Source organism: Nyctibius grandis, chromosome W, assembly GCF_013368605.1.
Source record: "Nyctibius grandis isolate bNycGra1 chromosome W, bNycGra1.pri, whole genome shotgun sequence".
NCBI lineage: Eukaryota > Metazoa > Chordata > Aves > Nyctibiiformes > Nyctibiidae > Nyctibius > Nyctibius grandis.
In genome coordinates, this window is record NC_090694.1 from 24283472 (window position 1) to 24300551 (window position 17080).

Below are 17080 nucleotides of genomic sequence, written 5' to 3' on the forward strand. Positions count from 1 at the left end.
GTGTTTCAGTTTAAACTAAATGCATCTGTTAATTTGCAGTGCTGCACAGTTGTTGAGCTATCCAGGAAATAATAAGATCCCCTTGAACTACCACATAGTAGAGGTATGTGTTTTACAGATAACCTCTTTATTTCCAAAGTAACAAACCCCAATTAACTCCATGATGGATCTATTAAATTATAGTATGATTTAGGAGTCTGCAGCCTTATCCTGTTGACTTAAAGTGCAACAGCTTTGAACAGGTTAGATAATAATAAATTCAACTATTATAAATATTACTATTGTTATTAATTTATTTATGTGATGTTTAGGAGCCTTGTTCAGGAATCAGGATTTTATGTTGTAACAGCATTCCAAGTCATGGTATTTCTCAAGCTGTTCTTGAATGTTTCTCTGTGTTAATCACTCTGATGTGCTAGACTGTCTTGGAGATGACTGCACTTAAGTAACTTTTATTCACAAGATCTTTTAAGTTAGTCTTTTTTTAGTGATCTTCTAAGTCACTTGGATGAATTGTATACCAATGCCCCTGAAAGGCATTTGTTGTGAAATAGTGGTATGTTTTCTTCTTCAAGTTGGAGGATTTTAAATAACCATAAATATATATTGGAATAGGAATGTAGTTTTCCTCTTGCTGCCTCCTTTCAGTGGACTGCTAACAAGATGCAGAGCTGTATAAAACTTGCTTCAAAAACTCCTGTCTAAAGTTAAAAGATAAAAAGTGATTGCAGTAATAACAGAAAATTGTCATGTGAAAAACTTAAAAAGAGGTAACTAGAAACGAAACTCAGAGCTAAATGCAAAAAGTCATAAGATTGTGAAATGCTTACCTTAATCAAGATGGGATTAACAATTCAACTTTGCACCAAAACCCCAAATATTCTGAATACCCTGAAACTTAGCTTTGGTCAGCTTGAGGTACTTTCTGTACTCCAAGTTCTGTCAAGAGAAATCTTAGAGTTAGTAAAGTTTTTCTGCCGTTAACATCTAAGTAGTTTCAGGGACCTTAACAGCTCAGGTGTTTGTACAACTGTCTTACAGAATATAACTTTATGCTCAGTTACACATTACTTCCAAAAACAGTTATCACAGATCATGATTAAACAGACTACTTAAAGGCTGTGAAAAATTATTTGATTCAGAAACTCATCAAATCTAAAAATAACCAAAGTTTGGATAGATGAAATTTTTATAATAACAGAATGGTTTAAGTTGGAAGGGACCTTTAAAGATCATCTAGTCCAACCACCCTGCAATGGGCAGAGACATCTTTCACTTGATCAGGTTGTCAAAGTCCCATCCAACCTGACCGTGAACACTTCCAATGATGGGGCATCCACGACTTCTCTGGGAAACCTGTGCCAGTGTCTTACCACCCTCACAGTAAAGAATTTCTTCTTCTAATGTAAACCTACCCTCTTTCAGTTTAAAACCGTTACCCCTTGTCTTGTCACTGCAGGCCTTGGTAAAAGGTCTCTCTCCATCGGGAGGCAGTCCTGAAGGGCAAAGGGGTCCAGGAAGGCTGGATGCTCTTCAAGAAAGAAATCTTAAAGGCACAGGGGCAGGCCATCCCCAGGTGCTGAAAGACAAGCCGGTGGGGAAGAAGACCGGCCTGGCTGAACAGAGAGCTTTGGCTGTGTCTTCATTTAGCCCGTACCCAGGGCTAAACAATAACAGTTTTTCTCTCACCCAATGTTCCTTCCCCAACCAAGGAAGGAAATTGGGAAAAAGAGGGAGACTCATGGGTTAAAATTAAACAGATTTAATAAAATAAAGAAACCAATATAAATGTTAACACAAAACACACAAAAGTGTACTTAGCTACCAGTTGCAGCAGGTTCCAGGAATAGCAATCATTGAGCAATGAGAATAAAGGGAGGCCACAAGAGAGGACAGCAAAAACAGCTTCCCCCACTGGCAAGCTTTCCCTTTTGTAGTGAAATTGATGTCAATGATATAGAATACACCTGTGGGCCAGCCTGGGTCAGCTGCCCTGGATTTAACTGCTAAGGGCCTTGATTACCATGGCTGGTCACAAACTGAAACCAAATCCCAGTGAAACCAGGACAGGCTGGAACTCAGGAAAAAAAAGGAGAGTTTATGACCTTTGGAAGAAGGGGCAGGCAACTCAGGAGGACTACAAGGATGTCGTGAGGCTATGCAGGGAGAAAATTAGAAGGGCCAAAGCCCAACTAGAACTTAATCTGGCCACTGCTGTAAAAGGCAATAAAAAATGTTTCTACAAATACATTAGCCACAAGAGGAGGGCCAAGGGGAATCTCCATCCTTCATTGGATGTGGGGGGGGAACAGTGACAAAGGATGAGGAAAAGGCTGAGGTGCTTAATGCCTTCTTTGCCTCAGTATTTAGCAGTAAGACAAGTTGTTCTCCAGGTACCCAGCCCCCTGAGCTGGAGGACAGGGACGGGGAGCAGAGTGAAGCCCCCATAATCCAAGGGGAAATAGCGACCTGCTATGCCACTTAGACATGCACAAGTCTATGGGGCTGGATGGGATCCACCCAAGGGTACTGAGGGAGCTGTCAGAAGTGCTCACCAAGCCACTTTCCCTCATTTATCAGCAGTCCTGGCTAACCAGGGAGGTCCCAGGTGACTGGAAATTAGTAAATGTGACACCCATCTACAAGAAGAGCCAGAAGGAAGATCCAGGGAACTACAGGCTTGTCAGTCTGACCTCTGTGCCAGGGAAGATTATGGAGCAGATCATCTTGAGTGCCGTCACAGGGCATGTACAGGACAACCAGGCAATCAGGTCCAGTCAGCATGGGTTTATGAAGGGCAGGTCCTGCTTGACTAACCTGATCTCCTTCTATGACAATGTGACCCGCTTATTGGATGAGGGAAAGGCTGTGGATGTTGTCTACCTGGACTTTAGTAAAGCCTTTGACACAGTCTCCCACAGCATTCTCCTGGAGAAACTGACTGGTCATGGATTGGCTGGGCGTATGCTTTGCTGGGTGAAAAACTGGCTGGATGGCCAGGCCCAAAGAGTTGTGGTGAATGGAGTTAAATCGAGTTGGTGGCCAGTCACAAGTGGTGTTCCCCAGGGCTCAGTGTTGGGGCCAGTTCTGTTTAATATCTTTATCAATGATCTGGATGAGGGGATCGAGTGCACCCTCAGTAAGTTCACAGATGACACCAAGTTGGGCCGGAGTGTTGATCTGCTTGAGGGTAGGAAGGCTCTGCAGAGGGATCTTGACAGGCTGGATCGATGGGCCAAGGCCAACTGTATGAGGTTCAACAAGGCTAAGTGTCAGGTCCTGCACTTGGGACACAACAACCCCATGCAATGCTACAGGCTTGGGGAAGAGTGGCTGGAAAGCTGCCTGGCAGAAAAGGACCTGGGGGTGTTAATCAATGGCCAGCTGAATATGAGCTAGCAGTGTGCCCAGGTGGCCAACAGCATCCTGGCTTGTATCAGCAATAGTGTGGCCAGCAGGACAAGGGAAGTGATTGTCCCCCTGTACTCAGCACTGGTGAAGTCGCACCTTGAATACTGTGTTCATGTTTGGGCCCCTCACTACAACAAAGCCATTGAGGTGCTGGAGAGAGTCCAAAGAAGGGCAATGAAGATGGTGAAGAGTCTGGAGAACAAGTCTTATGAGGAGCAGCTGAGGGAACTGGGGTTATTTAGTCTGGAGAAAAGGAGACTCGGGGGAGACCTTATTGCTCTCTACAGCTACCTGAAAGGAGGTTGTAGCCAGGTGGGTGTTGGTCTCTTCTCCCAAGTAACAAGTAATAGGACAAGAGGAAATGGCCTCAAGTTGCGCCAGGGGAGGTTTAGATTGGATATCAGGAAAAATTTCTTCACCAACAGGGCCATGAAGCATTGGAACAGGCTGCCCAGGGAAGTGGTGGAGTCACCATCCCTGGAGGTATTTAAAAGATGAGTAGATGCGGTGCTGTCACGGTTTAAAGCTGGGCTGGCGATTAAACCTGCAGCAGACGCTCTCTGTTAACCCTCCCCCCCCCACCCGAAGGGAAAGGGAAAGGGAAAAGGGAGAGAGACTTACGGGTTGGAAAGTTAAAACAGTTTTAATAAACCTATAATAATGAAAAAGAGTATAATAATAATATTGGAATAATCAAATATATACAAATATATATACAAAACCAAGATCGAGCTCCCCCGATGTCGGCAACGTCACCACCGGCACTGCAGGGCAGGTTCCGGGAAGGCCCAGGCTGGGCCTAGCGACGGTCGAGAGCTGGATTCAGGGATGCACAGATCGGGATCGGGGGCAGCAGGAAAACAGTCGGAGTCCTCCTTGGACACCGGCCATAGCAGAAAGAGCAAGAGCGAGCAAGAGCGAGACCCTCGTGATCCCCCCGCTTTATACCGAGAATGACGTGTATGGGATGGAATACCCTCGTTGGTCAATTTTGGGTCACCTGCCCTGTCTGCTCCCCCCTGCAGCTGCGACCCCCCTTCGGCTTTTCACTTGTAAGCAGTGAGGAATTCAGCGGTGACCTTGGTTTCTCTAAGAAAAAGTACAGCAAGAGCCTTACTGCACAACATCCCTACCGGTGCCTCAGCGATAACTACAAACTTCGAGCGTTATCAGTCCTGGAAGCAGACACTGTCTGCAAAAACATGCAGTTAGTTTCAGAAAGTGCAGTTATTTAGAGGAGACTTAGCTGAAAGTAAAAATCACTGAAAGGAAAATCGGCCTGGTTTAGGCCAAACCAGGACATTCCACCCCTTATTCCATACCATTCACGTCATACTCAGATCACCACTAACTTTTCATTTTAAAATATATACAGATAACATTAGTTTATGATTCATCTCTATACAGAAAAAAAAAAAAAAAAAAAGTTCATCAAGTTCATTTAGTTCAGGATTGTGGGTTTCCATCTGGCTAGGAGTCTCTCAGGGCAGGAGACATGGTATGAGCTTTGTCACGGTTCATGCCCATGGGTTGCAGGTTAAAGATGTCAGTCTCGAGGAGGTTACTGGACGCCACTTGCAGCTAGCTCTATTCCCATCACCACTGCTTCAACCTGAAAGACACTTATGAACACTGTTAGTATTATGCAGCAATTAACATCATGCAGTTCAGAATTAAGTATTCTCACCCAAGATCAGATCACCTTCAGGGACACATCGGACTCCACCATCCTGCAGCATCACCCACCAAGTACATCCAGGTCCTTGAGCAAAAGCAATCCCATGAACGGGTTTACCTTTGCCCGTAGCAGGAAGAACCCAGACAGTTTTTCCCAATAGATTCCTTTCATGCACCACTGGGACTTTATCTCCTTCTACTGTATGTAAAAGGTCTGACTGAGCAGGGCCAGCTCGGTTGATGGATCCTCTGGTGTTAACTAGCCAGGTAGCTTGTGCCAAATGCTTATCCCAGTTTTTAAAGGTTCCACCCCCCATTGCTTTTAGGGTAGTTTTTAACAGCCCATTATACCGTTCAATTTTCCCAGATGCTGGTGCATGATAGGGGATATGATATACCCATTCGATGCCATGCTCTTTGGCCCAGTTATCTATGAGACTGTTTTTGAAATGAGTCCCATTGTCCGACTCAATTCTCTCTGGTGTGCCATGTCGCCACAAGATTTGCTTTTCAAGGCCCAGAATAGTGTTCCGGGCAGTGGCATGGGGCACAGAGTATGTTTCCAGCCATCCGGTGGTCGCCTCCACCATGGTAAGCACATAGCGTTTACCCTGGCGGGTTTGAGGGAGTGTGATATAGTCAATTTGCCAGGCCTCCCCATATTTATACTTCAGCCACCGCCCCCCATACCACAAAGGTTTTAACCGTTTGGCTTGCTTAATTGCGGCGCATGTTTCACAATCATGGATAACCTGTGCAATAGAGTCCATAGTTAAGTCCACCCCTCGGTCACGAGCCCATCTGTATGTTGCATCTCTCCCTTGATGACCTGAAGTGTCATGAGCCCACCGAGCTAAAAATAGTTCACCTTTATGTTCCCAGTCCAAATCTATTTGGAACACTTTAGCAGCCTGATCTGCTTGTTGGTTGTTGCGATGTTCCTCAGTTGCCAGACTTTTAGGTACGTGAGCATCTACGTGACGTACCTTCACGACTAGTTTCTCGAGCCGAGCAGCAATATCTTGCCACAGTTCAGCAGCCCAAATAGGTTTACCTTTACGCTGCCAGTTGTTTCGCTTCCACTGCTTTAACCACCCCCACAAGGCATTTGCCACCATCCATGAGTCAGTATAAAGATACAGCCTTGGCCACTTTTCTCGTTCAGCAATGTCTAAAGCCAGCTGGATGGCTTTTACTTCTGCAAATTGACTTGATTCACCTTGTCCTTCTGTGGCTTCTGTGACTCGTCATATAGGACTCCATACAGCAGCTTTCCACTTCCGATGCTTTCCTACAAGACGGCAGGATCCATCGGTGAACAGGGCATACTGCTTCTCATCGTCTGGTAGTTCATTATATGGTGGGGCTTCTTCAGCACGTGTCACCTCCTTTTCTGGTGGCATTCCGAAGTCTTTGCCTTCTGGCCAGACCATGATCACTTCTAAGATTCCTGGGTGATTAGGGTTTCCTATTTGAGCCCTCTGTGTAATTAATGCAATCCATTTACTCCATGTAGCATCAGTTGCATGATGGGTAGTAGGAACCTTACCCTTGAACATCCAGCCTAGTACTGGTAATCGAGGTGCCAGGAGAAGTTGTGCTTCAGTACCAATTACCTCTGAAGCAGCTCTAACTCCTTCATATGCTGCCAGTATCTCTTTTTTAGTTGGGGTGTAATTGGCCTCGGAGCCCTTGTATCCTCGACTCCAAAATCCTAGGGGTCGACCTCGAGTCTCCCCTGGTACTTTCTGCCAGAGGCTCCAGGTAGGACCATTGTCCCCAGCTGAGGTGTAGAGCACATTTTTAACATCTTGTCCCATACGGACTGGTCCAAGGGCTACTGCATGCACAATCTCTTGTTTAATCTGTTCAAAGGCCTGTTGTTGTTCAGGGCCCCACTGAAAATCATTCTTCTTTCTGGTCACTTGATAAAGAGGGCGTACAATCTGGCTGTAATCTGGAATATGCATTCTCCAGAAACCCACAACGCCTAAGAAGGCTTGTGTTTCCTTTTTGTTAGTTGGTGGGGACATAGCTGTTATTTTGTTGATCACCTCTATCGGGATCTGGCGACGCCCATCTTGCCATTTAATCCCTAAAAACTGGATCTCCCGGGCAGGTCCCTTGACCTTGCCTCTTTTTATGGCAAAACCAGCTTTCAGAAGAATTTGGATTATTTTCTCCCCTTTGTTAAAAACTTCTGCTGCTGTATCACCCCACACAATGATGTCATCAATGTATTGCAAATGTTCTGGAGCTCCACCCTTTTCTAGTGCAGTCTGGATCAGTCCATGGCAAATAGTAGGACTGTGTTTCCACCCCTGGGGCAGTCGATTCCAGGTATACTGGATACCTCTCCAGGTAAAAGCAAACTGTGGCCTGCACTTTGGTGCCAAAGGAATAGAGAAAAATGCATTAGCAATGTCTATAGTGGCGTACCACTTGGCTGCCTTTGACTCCAGTTCGTATTGAAGTTCTAGCATGTCTGGCACAGCAGCACTCAGCGGTGGCGTAACTTCATTTAGGCCACGATAGTCCACAGTTAATCTCCATTCTCCATCAGACTTTCGCACTGGCCATATAGGATTATTAAAGGGTGAGCGAGTCTTGTTAATCACTCCTTGATTTTCTAATTGTCTAATCAGTTTATGAATGGGGATCAGGGAGTCTCGATTGGTGCGATATTGTCGTCGATGCACCGTGGTAGTAGCAATTGGCACCTGTTGTTCTTCAACCTTCAGCAACCCCACAACAGAAGGATCCTCTGAGAGGCCAGGCAAGATAGACAGCTGTTTAATGTCCTCAGTCTCTACAGCTGCTACACCAAAGGCCCATCTATACCCTTTTGGGTCCATAAAATACCCTCTCTTGAGGTAGTCTATGCCAAGGATGCACGGAGCATCTGGGCCAGTCACAATGGGGTGCTTTTTCCATTCATTTTTAGTTAAGCTCACTTCGGCTTCCAATACAGATAACTCTTGAGATCCTCCTGTTACTCCTGAAATACTGATAGATTCTGCCCCTTTATGATCCGATGGCATTAGGGTGCACTGTGCACCAGTGTCTACCAAGGCTCGATACCTTTGTGGTTTTGATGTGCCAGGCCATCGAATCCACACAGTCCAATAAACTCGGTTGTCCCTTTCCTCCACCTGGCTGGAGGCAGGGCCCCCCTAATCAAGAAATGGATTCGTGCTGCTCACAGGGACTGGACCTTCATTTCTCCTATTCACACTTTGGAAAAAGGAATTTGAGGCCCATCTACCCTGACTGGGGTCCTGCTCACTGGTAACTGGAGCAGCCATCCTCCTAGAAAAATTCTCTCTGGTATTTCTTTTAGCTTGCAACTCACGTACTCGTGCCTGTAGGGTACTGGTAGGTTGTCCATGCCATCTGTTCATGTCTTCCCCATAACCACGCAGGGCAAACCACAGGATACCTCGTGATGTGTTCCGTTTCCTTTGAGCTGGTCCTGTAGGAGGGCGTTTTCTCTTAACAGCTGCAACATGCGCCTGTGTAGGCAGAGAGTCAAGTTTATTCTCTATCCTGGACAGTTTGTCTGACAGTTGTTTAAATGAGTCCTTGTTTTCCTTAGTCAGTTTTTCCACAGCTGAGATGCGGGTCTGCAGTGGGGAAGAAATACTATCTTCATACTGTCGCATACAGTTAGCCATTTCATCCACACTAGGTCGTGCCATAGCATCTTCTCCCCATACTAATATTGACAATGTATGGGTATATGTCGGTGGAGCATTCTTCACAACCTTCCGGAACATGGATCGGTTGCATTCCACTTCATCAGGATCTACAGGATCTACAATTTCCCGTGGGTGTCTATAAATGATCTCTTGCACAGCTAGTTGTCTAAGGTAGTTAATACCTTTTTCTATAGTGGTCCATTTGCTTAGGTGACTCATAACATCATCTTTATAGGGATACCTGCTCTTTACAGCTGACAAGAGTCGCCTCCAGAGACTGATAGTGTTTGATTTTCTTGCAAGCGCCTTATCAATACCACCATCTCTGGACAGGGATCCCAACTGTCTGGCTTCTCTGCCGTCTAATTGCATGCTATCTGCTCCATTATCCCAGCATCGGAGCAGCCAGGTAATAATTGGCTCACCATCATAACGGCTGAAATCTTTCCTAATATTTCTCAGGTCCTTCAGGGATAAGGAGTGGTAGGTTATCTCTACATCCGAGTCCTCCTCCTGTGATAGTTCTGCTTTAGAAGGACCTTTCTTCTGTGATGGGTCTGCTTTAAAATGACGATCAAGGGAACCCCCATCTGTGTCAGGCCCTGACTCTGCCTGAGAAGGGCCCTCACCTGGGTCACGTGATGGCTCTGCCTTAGAAGGCTCTGAGTCATCATCCTCCTCTTCACGAGCTGATTTCTTTTGGTATTTCTTCCTGGTTACAGGAGCAATTGGTACAGATTCGTTAGATGCTGGGGTCTGAGTAGATGCAGTGGCTGTCGTGGGAGTGCTGAGACTCGTTAGAGTCTGAGTAGCTGCAGTGGCCATCTTGGGGGGTGTAGCAGCTGCGGTGCGAGCTGTAGCGGCAGCACACGCTGTAGGATCTGAGGTGGCTGCATAACACCTACACCTGTCCCTGCACCGATACTTAATCTTATCCCACATCAGAAACACATTCAGGACAACCGAAAATAAAAACATGCCACCTAGACAGCACCATCCGAATTTCACAAAATCTAGAGGAATCAGCTTGGCAGAAAAGGAGAAGGTACTATTTCCCAAAGTAAAATTGGAAGTGTAATCATTAACACAATCAGCTAAAGGACGCCCGGAGTCCGCAGATAAAATCGTTGCTACCGCGGTCAGAATAGTAACAGCCCAGTTTATCACGACATAAATCAGTATGAAACGCCATAACAAAACAATGCACATTGACCAGTGCCCAGCAGTGATAAACTGCACATAAACAGTAACAAACAGTGCACACGGCAAGTAAGGTATCATTACACTTAACTCTGTAAAAGGCTTTATAAAGAGATGAGATAACACAGCGTTCAAAAATGACATCAGCATCTTCACTATCTGTTTTAATTTCCAACCCCTCGTAAATCTCAAAGGAAGAAATCTGATACTCTCTCAGCTGAGCTCTCTGGGTCTCCTCCCGCCGGAGCCGGGATTCGACTTATCAGAGCAACCTGTTGGAGCTTCTCTCGAGCCCCACGTTGGGCGCCAATAAATCTGTCACGGTTTAAAGCTGGGCTGGCGATTAAACCTGCAGCAGACGCTCTCTGTTAACCCTCCCCCCCGACCCGAAGGGAAAGGGAAAGGGAAAAGGGAGAGAGACTTACGGGTTGGAAAGTTAAAACAGTTTTAATAAACCTATAATAATGAAAAAGAGTATAATAATAATATTGGAATAATCAAATATATACAAATATATATACAAAACCAAGATCGAGCTCCCCCGATGTCGGCAACGTCACCACCGGCACTGCAGGGCAGGCTCCGGGAAGGCCCAGGCTGGGCCTAGCGACGGTCGAGAGCTGGATTCAGGGATGCACAGATCGGGATCGGGGGCAGCAGGAAAACAGTCGGAGTCCTCCTTGGACACCGGCCATAGCAGAAAGAGCAAGAGCGAGCAAGTGCTCGCTGTTGTCAGAGGATGTAGGGAGGCAACTAGGAAAGCTAAGGCCTCCTTGGAATTAAACCTTGCAAGAGAGGTCAAGGACAACAGAAAGGGCTTCTTCAAATACATTGCAGGTAAAGCCAACACTAGAGGCAATGTAGGCCCACTGATGAATGAGGTGGGGGTCCTGGAGACAGAGGATAAAAAGAAGGCGGAGTTACTGAATGCCTTCTTTGCCTCTGTCTATACTGTTGGAGGCTGTCCTGAGGAGCCCTGGACCCCTGCGGCCTCAGAAGAAGTCAGGATAGAGGAGGAATCTGTCTTGGTAGATGAGGGCTGGGTCAGGGACCAATTAAGCAACCTGGATGTCCATAAATCCATGGGTCCTGATGGGATGCACCCGCGGGTGCTGAGGGAGCTGGTGGAAGTCATTGCTAGGCCACTCTCCATCATCTTTGCTAAGTCGTGGGCAACGGGAGAGGTGCCTGAGGACTGGAGGAAAGCGAATGTCACTCCAGTCTTCAAAAAGGGCAGGAAGGAGGACCCGGGTAACTATAGACCGGTCAGCCTCACCTCCATCCCCGGAAAGGTGATGGAGCAACTTGTTCTTGGTGCTGTCTCTAGGCACATCAAGGATAGGGGGATCATTAGGGGCACTCAGCATGGCTTCACCAACGGGAAGTCTTGCTCAACCAACTTGATAGCCTTTTATGAGGATGTTACCCGGTGGATAGATGATGGTAAAGCTGTGGATGTGGTCTATCTCGATTTCAGTAAAGCGTTTGACACGGTCTCCCACAGCATCCTCGCAGCTAAACTGGGGAAGTGTGGTCTGGATGATCGGGTAGTGAGGTGGATTGTAAACTGGCTGAAGGAAAGAAGCCAGAGAGTAGTGGTCAGCGGGACAGAGTCCAGTTGGAGGTCTGTGTCTAGCGGAGTTCCGCAAGGGTCGGTTCTGGGACCAGTTCTATTCAATATATTCATTAATGACTTGGATGAGGGATTAGAGTGCGCTGTCAGCAAGTTCGCTGATGACACAAAACTGGGAGGAGTGGCTGACACAACGGAAGGCTGCGCAGCCATTCAGAGAGACCTGGACAGGCTGGAGAGTTGGGCGGGGAGAAATTTAATGAAATATAACAAGGGCAAGTGTAGAGTCCTGCATCTGGGCAAGAACAACCCCATGTACCAGTACAAGTTGGGGACAGAGCTGTTGGAGACCAGCGTAGGGGAAAGGGACCTGGGGGTCCTAGTGGACAACAGGATGACCATGAGCCAGCAGTGTGCGCTTCTGGCCAAGAAGGCCAATGGCATCCTGGGGTGTATTAGAAGGGGTGTGGTCAGCAGGTCGAGAGAGGTTCTCCTCCCCCTCTACTCTGCCCTGGTGAGGCCGCATCTGGAGTATTGTGTCCAGTTCTGGGCCCCTCAGTTCAAGAAGGACAGGGAACTGCTAGAGAGAGTCCAGCGCAGAGCCACGAAGATGATTAAGGGAGTGGAACATCTCCCTTATGAGGAGAGGCTGAGGGAGCTGGGTCTCTTTAGCTTAGAGAAGAGGAGACTGAGGGGTGACCTCATTAATGTTTATAAATATGTAAAGGGCAAGTGTCAAGAGGATGGAGCCAGGCTCTTCTCAGTGACATCCCTTGACAGGACAAGGGGCAATGGGTGCAAGCTGGAGCACAGGAGGTTCCACTTAAATTTGAGGAAAAACTTCTTTACTGTAAGGGTGACTGAACACTGGAACAGGCTGCCCAGAGAGGTTGTGGAGTCTCCTTCTCTGGAGACATTCAAAACCCGCCTGGACGCGTTCCTGTGTGATATGGTCTAGGCAATCCTGCCCCGGCAGGGGGATTGGACTAGATGATCTTTCGAGGTCCCTTCCAATCCCTAACATTCTGTGATTCTGTGATTCTGTGATTCTGTGAAGAGCGAGACCCTCGTGATCCCCCCGCTTTATACCGAGAATGACGTGTATGGGATGGAATACCCTCGTTGGTCAATTTTGGGTCACCTGCCCTGTCTGCTCCCCCCTGCAGCTGCGACCCCCCTTCGGCTTTTCACTTGTAAGCAGTGAGGAATTCAGCGGTGACCTTGGTTTCTCTAAGAAAAAGTACAGCAAGAGCCTTACTGCACAACATCCCTACCGGTGCCTCAGCGATAACTACAAACTTCGAGCGTTATCAGTCCTGGAAGCAGACACTGTCTGCAAAAACATGCAGTTAGTTTCAGAAAGTGCAGTTATTTAGAGGAGACTTAGCTGAAAGTAAAAATCACTGAAAGGAAAATCGGCCTGGTTTAGGCCAAACCAGGACAGGTGCTTAGGGATATTGTTTAGTGGTGGACTTCGTAGTGTTAGGTTAACGGTTGGACTTGATGATCTTAAAGGTCCTTTCCAACTGAAACAATTCTATGATTCTATCTTTCTTATAACCCCCCTTTATGTAATCTATTGAAAGGCTGCAATAAGTTCTGTCCGGAGCCTTCTCCAGGCTAGAGAACTACACCTATGTCAGCCTTTCCTCATAGGAGAGGTGTTCCAGCCCTCTGATCATCTTCGTGGCCCTCCTCTGGACCTGCTCCAACAGGTCCATGTCTTCCTTGTACTAGGGACCCCCGAGCTGGAAACAGTACTGCAGGTGGGGTCTCACAAGAGCAGAGCAGAGTAGAGGGGCAGAATCACCTCCCTCGACCTGCTGGCCACACTTCTTTTTATGCAGCCCAGAATTCGATTGGCTTTCTGGACTGCCTGCGCACACTGCCAGGTCATGTCCAATTTTTCGTCCGCCAGTGTCCCCAAGTCCTTTTCTGCAGGACTGCTCTCAATCCATTCATCACCCAGTCTGTAGTGATATTGGGGATTGCCCTGACCCAGGTGCAGGACCTTGCACTTGGCCTTGTGGAACTTCATGAGGATCACATGGGCCCACTTCTCCAGCCTGTCAAGGTCCCTCTGGATGGCATCCCTTCCCTCTAGAGTATCAACTGCACCACTCAGCTTGGTGTCATCCACAATATTGCTGAGGGTGCACTCCATCCCACTATCTGTCATTAATGAAGATATTAAACAGTATTGGTCCCAGTACGGACCCTTGAGCGACACCACTCGTTACTGGTTTCCATTTGGACAGTGAGCCGTTGACTGTAATTCTTTGGATGCAGCCATCAGGCCAATTCCTTATCCATCTAGTAGTCCATCCATCAAATCCATCTCTCCCAAATTAAGAGGCAAGAATGTTGTTGGGAACCATGTCAGAGGCCTTACAGAAGTCCAGGTAGAGGGCATCAGTTGTTCTTCCCTTGTCCACTGATGCAGTCACTCCATCGTAGAAGGCCACTAGAGTAATCAGGCACAATTTGCCCTTGGTGAAGCATGTTGGCTGTCTCCAATCACCTCACTGTCTTCCATATGCTTTGACATAGCTTCCAGGAGGATCTGCTCCATGATTATACCAGGCACAGATGTGAGGCTGACTCCCAGGTTCCCAGGGTCCTCCTTATTACCCTTTTAAAAAAATGGGTGTAGTATTCTCTTTTCTTCAGTCACTGGGGACTTCACTTGACTGCCATGACCTTTCAAATATGATGGACAGTAGCTTAGCAACTATGTCTGCCAGTTCCCTCAGGACCCTGGGATGCATGTCATCAGGTACCATGGACTTGTGTATGTTCAGGTTCCTTGGGTGGTTTCAAACCTGATCTTCTCCTATGATGGGAGGGACTTTGTTCCCCCAGTTGCTGCCTTGAGGTTCAAGGACTTGAGAGATGTGGGAAGAATGATTGCCAGTGAAAACAGAGGAGGAAAAGATGATTGAGTACCTCAGCCTTCTTCGTGTCAGTTGTCACGAGCTCTCCTGTCCTGTTTATCAGAGGGGGGTGGGGGTGGTGTACGTTTTCTCTAGTCTTCCTTCTCTGACCAATGCACCTGTAGAAGCCCTTCTTATGATTCTTCACATCCCTTGCCAAATTCAGCTCCAGCTGTGCCTTAGCTTTCCTGATCCCATCCCTACGTGCCCGGGCAGCATCCCCCTATTCTTCCCAGGACGCGTGTCCCTGCCTCCACCGCCTATGCATTTCCTTCTCGCGCTTCAGCTCGACCAGAAGGTCCTTGCTCAGCCACGCTGCTCGCCTGCCTTCCTTGCCTGATTTCTTACGCGTGGGAATCGAGAGCTCTTGTGCTCTAAGGAAAACGTCCTTAAAGAGCTGCCAGTTCCCTTCTGCTCCTTTATCCCCAAGGGCAGTTTCCCAGGGGGTCCCATCCACTAGTTCTTTAAACACCTGAAATTTCGCTCTCCTAAAATTCAGAGTCTTGACTTTACTCTTCGCCTGGCCCCTATCCCTCAAGATCACTAATTCCACCAAGGCATGATCGCTGCAGCCCAGGCTGCCACCAGTCCTGACCTCTCCAATTAGCTAACCTGTGTTGGTGAGCAACAGGTCCAGTAATGCTTCTCCCCTGGTTGGGCTGTCTATCACCTAGATTAAAAAGTTATCCTCAACACACTCTAAGAGTCTCCAGGATCGCCTACAGCTCGCCATGCTCTTTTCCAGTAGATGTCAGGGTGGTTGAAGTCCCCCAGCAGGATCAGGGCCTGCAAGCGTGATGCTTCTGGTAGTTGAAGTAAGAACGCTTCATCAACATTCTCCCCTTGTTTGGGTGGCCTATAGTAGACACCAACCACGAGGTTTCCTTTGTTGGCTTGGCCTCTAATTTTCACCCATAAGCTCTCAACCTGTTCATCGCTATCTTTCAAAGACACCTCTGTGCAATCAATTTTTTTTTTTTTTTTTTTTTTACACAGATGGCAAGCCCCCCACCCCTCCTTCCTTGTCTGTCCCTTTACTGAGAAGAAATGGAAAGCTGATATAGAAACTGTTTGAACATAACTGCTAATTTCCTTGGTTTCCCTCACAAGTATTTGAATTTATTTTGGAATACTGACCTTATTTCTTGTCTACAAATTGTTGCCGCTTGTCTGCGGCAAGCTCCGTTTGGTTGCTGGCTGGCCTGAGGCTATCCGCACCCCAGGGCCATTGAGCACAGACACCAATGTGAGGATGCAACAAATGGCATTTATTTAACTGCGCAACAGCCTTATATAGTCGTCTTGTCCCGTACGAACTCGCGCGATACTTGCACATCCTGCTCCTTTCGCCACGCCTACCTTCCGTTACAGCCCGAGATTTTCCGGTCGCCGTACCCTAATCTACCTACATTTCCCCCTCCCCATGCTTCAAGTCATGCGAAGTAAAGCGTATCGCTGATTCTGGAGCCTTGCGTCAAAGCGTAAGCGTAACTAGCGGATACAACATCCTAAAATAGGAAAACCAAAACATGTTAGGAGAATAACTCTAACAACAACAGCAACAACTATTATGAGTTTGTCCCAAGAAAACCAAGACATTAGCCATCCCCAGACACTAGCTCCGATATCAGCTAGCCATTGCCATTTAACTGGATCCTCCTTAGCTATTTCCACAACGAGGGAACTATTTACAGTAGCGTTCCGCCCTGGCTGGAAACGTTCCCCCCAGAGCTTTGGTCCTCAACAGTACCGTGTCTGGTTATGTACCGAGCGCAGGTTCTCCAGTAAGATTCCCCTGCAACTCCTGAGATGCAAAGCAAAAGCAAGCTAATCATGAGCGCATTGTTCAAAGCTTTTGTTTCACTCAGCAACGGTCGCCGTTCCTCATCTTTCTTGGCGCCCCGCCGCTTTACCAGACTCTCTGTACTGTCATGACTCCTCACGTCTGAAGGTCGAGGCTGGTGCTGTTTCGGCTTCCCCCACAGGTACTCCTGCAAAACATAAAGCTCGGACAGCATGCATATTACTTCGGGTTAGGATTTTGTTTTAAATCAGGGCGCAAACAGCGTGTAGGGACCCACTGTATAACATCATCCCGTTTGATGGCAGCATACCCCCCTCCCGTGATGTAGCAGCTCCCAACCTGTTTCCCACTCCGCTGTCCCAGGGAACCGAACCGTGACTGGGGGGCCCACTTCTGGCACCCCTGGACCCCAATGTCGCCCAATTGGGGCACGCTCTTGGTCTCCCCGGGCAAAATGATTTAAAGAATAAAGAGGGCGATGTAAAATGTGAGATTGGTAGTCGACAGGAATTACGTCTGGGAATTCTTCCCCCTCCCCAAGAATCTCAACCCTGTGTCCTAGCATCTGATCAGCGCGCTCCACAATGGCCTGCCCGGTAGAATTATACGGAATGCCGTGTTTGAGCGTGAAACCCCACCGCTGACACCACTGACGTGTGGTATGAGCAATAAAACAGGGGCCATTATCAGTTTTGATCTCAACAGGTAGGCCTAGCCAAGCAATTGCAAGATTCCAATGTAGCTGAATGGAGCGTACTGTTTGTTTCCGATGCGGGGTGGCCAC

General features: G+C 47.5%; 1 protein-coding gene across 3 annotated transcripts in view; it reads left to right on the forward strand.

Annotated features, from left to right (window-relative positions):
• The window catches only part of LOC137675777 (nuclear cap-binding protein subunit 1-like), a 99386-nt gene that overhangs the window by 21816 nt on the left and 60490 nt on the right, over nt 1-17080 (forward strand). For 2 of the 3 annotated variants that reach the window (XM_068421994.1, XM_068421995.1), the window contains one exon: nt 40-103. The exons of the other annotated variant lie outside the window; for it this stretch is intronic. In XM_068421994.1, coding sequence (XP_068278095.1) covers nt 40-103 — 64 coding nt within the window. The remainder of the gene's footprint in view (nt 1-39; nt 104-17080) is intronic. 3 annotated transcript variants of the gene reach the window in all.